The sequence below is a fragment of the Nannospalax galili genome, unplaced genomic scaffold (assembly GCF_000622305.1).
Source record: "Nannospalax galili isolate Female #2095 unplaced genomic scaffold, S.galili_v1.0 scaffold175, whole genome shotgun sequence".
NCBI lineage: Eukaryota > Metazoa > Chordata > Mammalia > Rodentia > Spalacidae > Nannospalax > Nannospalax galili.
Window position 1 is genome coordinate 2,494,288 of NW_008336314.1, and position 5,132 is coordinate 2,499,419.

Sequence of the window (5,132 nt, forward strand, 5' to 3'; positions counted from 1 at the left end):
TTGGACTACTTTCACTTTTTACTTGCTGCTGGTTTTCTTTTGCTCTCTAGCACAGAAAATCATTTAGGTTGATGCATATAATAAATCGAAAAGAAATTTGCAAAAGAGTTGTACACCCTGTTTTGGGGTTTTTGTTTTTTGGTCATTTTGAGACAGGGTCTCCCTGTAACCCCAGCTCTTCTGGAACTCATTATGTAGACCAGGCTGGCCTTGAACTCACAGAGATCTGCCTTCCTTTGCCTCCTGAGTGCTGGGACTGAAGGTGTGTGCTACCATACCCAGCTGTACATCTTATTTTAATCCAAGCAAAACTCTTTGCTCTTGGGAGTCTGTAGAGGGCGGGGATCTATCAGTGGCTTTATAGTTTACTAAGTGCTTCTGCATTTATAGCAGTATTTAAGTTTACTTGTAGTCAAATAAAAGGTATACAGGGAAAGCATTCAAGAATCAGCAAAACAGGATCCTGTGCCTAGACTGGGGGCTTACTTGCAGGTGGTGAGAGGTTACCAAAATGTACTCAAGCAAAGGAAGGATTGCCAAGAATCAAGAAAATACAAACTTCAATCTCAGGTCGTGTGCTGGAGAAAAGAAGGAAGTTTCCAGACATTGGCATTATGAAAAAGAAAAAGGAAAAGAAGAATCAAAAAACTAACAGAAAACAATACCCAAACCTTATAGTTCCTGTGGAAATCAGTTGTTAAGAAGTTTGAACAAACTCAAACTAAGTTCCTACAAGTTCCTACTGACCTGACACCTTGAGAGGGTTGGGTTCTGCTTCCTTTTGAGTTGGGGCTAGCTAAGAACAAGGGCAGATTTAGAGTCAAGCAGATAATGATGAATAATCAGTTAATTGGGTCCATTCAAGCCATAACAGCTAGCATTATGCAGGATTGATATTCTTTTTGAAGTGTTTGAGCTGGGGGCTTATATTTCTTACTTCAAAGCTATTTATTTTTATTTTACATGTATGAGTGTTTTGCCTGCATATATGTAAGTCCACCCATGTTAGGCAATGCTTGTAGAAGTCAGAAGAAGGTCTCAGATCCCCTGGAACTAGAGCTACAGACAGTTGTTAGCTGCCATGTGGGTGCTGGGTCCTCTGCAAGAACAGCTAGTGTTCTTAACTGCTGAGCCAGCTCTCTAGCCCTGATATATATATATATAATATATATATAGTCTTTTTCTTTTCTTTCTTTCCTTTTTTTTTTTCTTTTCTTGACCATTTTTGAGACAGGATCTCTGGGTCTGCCTGTAGCCACAGCTGGCCTAGAAATCACTAAAATCACTATGTAGATAAGGCTGGCCTCTATCTCTCAGAGATCACCCTGCCTCTGTCTCCATGTGCTGGGATTAAAGGCCTGCACCACCATGCCCAGTCTGGCTTCAATTTAAGTCTGGCTGTACTGTGCCCCTCCTGCCCCTCAGCAGAAGGTGATTGCTCAATGGCAACTGCTGCATAACAAGATGCAACTTGTGGTGGAGACACATTGTTTCAAGGGTTAAACTTTGAAACTCAATTTTAATTAAGAAATTAAAAGTACAGACAATGTAAATTTATAATTTCAGCTTGAGTTCAAAATAATAGTAATCTGAAAGCTAAATTGCTTTGCTGAATTGGTCACTTTGAAAAAAATGAAATTTTATAAAATATATAGTATTGGAGCAATTATCAGTCGCTAATTTTTTTTTTTTACTTTTCTGGTCGGGGGGGGGGGGCTTAGAAAAGATGGACAGTTTCCTTGATCATCTTTTAAGAATAAAAGCTATAAACCCAAGACTGAAATTCAAGAGTAGAGAATTTGTACGGAGTGTGCATGGCCCTGGATTTCAGCCCCAGCTCTGGTATAAAACAAGAGCTGTAAGTCAGATGGTGCTTTCAAGGTGCCTGCTCCGTCTAAGACTTAAGGAAGGAAGGAAATGGGGAATCTAAAATCAGATCCAAAGGAGTGTTTGGGCTTTGGCTGAAGACCCCTCTGGAGCCATTGCCCTGTCCATTAAAAATAATCTCAGAAAAGCTAGCACAGACATACATTTCATCTGCAAACTTTAGTGTAAAATAACTAGGTACAAAATACTAATTTCTCTCTCATTTAAGAGCACCAAATTATCTATGCACAAATGGGTATTTCTGTTCTCAAGACAGGATGATGTTCATTTCCAGAATTATAATAGCTTTACCATTGTTGGTTGTTTGCTTGCTTTTGTTGGGCGGAGTTGCAAGTGTGATGGGTTCTGTGATGGTTTGGCAGATGATGGTTTGGCAGCCAGGCAAAGTTAACAAAGGATTTCCTCTGGCTCTAGGACAGGAAGCAGTTGGTCTCCAACCCCTGAAGCAGTATCATTCCCACTCCCTGGACTCGAGTGTGAATCAGTGCCACTCCCTGGTGAAGGAGGAATGTCACTGCCAAGCTCTCTGCCACCTGAAACTCCTGACTTGATTGTCCTTATTAGTTCTTCAAAAGATCTGAAGGTGGATGACTTCCTCATGTCTTCAAGCTTCCTGCAGATGGCAGAGCCCATGGTGGTCAGGGCAGTTGATGTCTTCTCCTTCACGTAGGCATTGGAGAGTTGAACATACTGTAGCTCCTGGACATATTTTGCCTTAGTCCCCCCCCCAGGCCGTGTGGTCCAACCTTTTCTTTAGCTCTCCACACCGTTTCTCTTTAGCTGCCAGCACATTGCGGAGGGTTAAGATTTCTGCTTCCAATTTAGTGTGCTCCGATTTGAGCTCCATTTGCTCAGCCTCTGTAAGAGATCTGGTTCTGAAGTTGGGTGGGATTCATAAGTGCACACAGAGGTCTCTGTTGTGACCTCTGGAACCGAGAGGCAAAGATCTTCGATCAGGGAGTTCAGGTTCAGTTCTTGGTTCAGAGAGTCCAATTCTTGGTTTGTAGAGAAATAATTGCGACTGGCAAAGGTGCAGTCTAGAGTTGCAGGCTCTGATTTTTGGTGCAGGTACGATAGGTCCATAGCTTAGCCAGCAGTAGTCACACTGTGGCTGGAGAGCCTTATATTCTGGAGAGAGGCGTGGAGTGGGTGCCTTGGGTGGTAATCCACTTCTGGATGATGGTGGGGTTGGGATGTGGGCAGGGTGGTCCAGGCCACCGAGGTGGGACTTCCTGTCCCAAGGACTGGAGGCGGCCTGGGACCTGGGTTTCTGAGTCTAAGCTGTGGAGGTGTTCCCCGGAGTTGCTGCATCACAAGGACCTTGTGAGGTAGGCAGAGCCCAGATTATTATCCAGAGCAGAGAAATTCACTCCCTTCCAACAGTAAGGGGCATAAGCTTGGTGTTCATACCACGTTATGTGGCACTTCTTTTCTGCCTTACCAGTGATTTTCAAACAGATCAATTATGTAGACTCCATTTAAACTCTTTTTATATGTGTGCATATTTTAGGAAGCTTCTACAGTAGTAAGTTTCCATGTAACTTATTTATTTTTATTTCATGTGTATGAGTGTTTACCTACACGTATGTAAGTGTATCCATGCATGTAAGCACATTCATGCATACAGTACGTGCAGAGGCCAATAGAGGGCATCAAATCCTCTGGAACTGGTGTTATGAATGGTGGTTAGTTTCTGGGTGCTGGGAACTGAACCTAGGTCGTCTGCATGAGCAGCCAGTGCTCTTAATTTCTGAGCCATCTATTTCTCTAGCTCCTCCACATGACTTTTTCAAAAGTCCTTTAGTGTTAGTTATCCTTCCTTATGCTCCCTCATCTGCCTTGCCCTTCTGTCTCCTACCCCATTTAACCATCAAAGCTTTATCCTTACTGGCTAGCTTTCATAGTGTTGGAAGGTGCTATGCAGACTACCAGAACAGAAAAGTAATCATTAATCTTACCTAATTGTGAACTCTGAGAACTATAATAATGACTGACCTGGTAAGATATGCTGTGGGAGACCACGCTGCCTGACAGCCCTCCCTGCCCCACAGGGCAAGCAGCCTCCTCAATGTTAGGGTCCGAGACTCTGTGGGCTTCCCAGGAAAACAATATGCATGAGCACGGAGATGTAATTCAAGCAAAGTCTTTATTAAGCCAGCTAGCTGGGGTTGACCGTCCTCCCAAGACACGCAGGCCTGGTTAGAGCAATTGACCCTGAAGCAACTTCAGGCAAAGTTTATATAGGATTTTCACAGCCATTGTACCAGAGCCCACACATTTTCACACAACCAATAGCTTTAAAATACCTAACCTATAGATTTAAGCTAATTCATGTGTGTCACCCTCTGGGTGGTACGTGTCAGTTTCCTGATTTCTGTAATCTCTTATTTACACAAGCATTTCTGACTGCTTTCTGTTATCTCTCACATGCCTACATGACTTATCACGGGTCACGCTCTGGGGTGGCAGCCCACATCCCGCTATCTATCTCCGGGCGCCCTTATGTCTCAGTCTAGCCTTGTACCAGAGTTGAGTGGCTCTTACCCAGGAAGTTATAAGCAATGAAGTAATTAAACTTAAGTACTATTAAATTCTCTCTCTCTCTTCAATCTTTGATTCCCTCTGTATTTTTCCCTTACATTTTCCCATCTTTTTCTTGATCAGACTGAGGAATCCTCCTCAGCAGTATCCACAGCTTGAGATTTTTGGCAAAGGACCAAGAGTTGGACAGTGTCAAATTTCTCCTGAGCAAACCTAAGCAACCTATTTATTATACATGGACCAATTGTAACTATTAACAGTAAGATGACTAGTGGCCCCGTGACAGCCGAGAGGAGGGTTGTAAACCATGGTCTATGCTTAAACCAAGACTCGAACCAGCTTTCATTATTTTCATACTCCTTGCGCCTTCTCTCCAGGTCCTTTCTTAACTTGGACAAGGATTCCCTGACTGCCCCTGTCTTGTCCACATAGAAACAGCATTCTTCTGAAGTGGAAGATGGAGCTTCTCCCTCTCATTCCCTGGTCCCTCGAGGCCTTAATTGCATCCTTTCTGTCCCTCCCGGTCACCTGCCCTCCCCCGTTGAGGAGTCTGAGGAAGGGGCAGCTGCCTGGTCCCTGTGAGGCTCCACAGCCTCATACTCCTCTCTCTCAGCTGCCTCGCCCCCTCTTTCTCATGGAGCCGCATATGGGGGTGGTTGCTCGGCAGGCAAGGGGGGATAGAGGGAGGAACTATCAGGGAGGAC

At 44.0% G+C, this 5,132-nt stretch overlaps 1 protein-coding gene across 1 annotated transcript; it reads right to left on the reverse strand.

Moving 5' to 3' along the window:
- Positions 1-2,274: 2,274 nt before the first annotated feature.
- On the reverse strand, positions 2,275-2,970 carry Tpd52l3 (TPD52 like 3). Its single transcript, XM_008831105.1, is given in 4 exon segments — positions 2,275-2,576; positions 2,579-2,612; positions 2,615-2,752; positions 2,755-2,970. Coding segments are annotated over 4 exon segments (690 nt in total).
- Between the last annotated feature and the right edge of the window lie 2,162 nt (positions 2,971-5,132).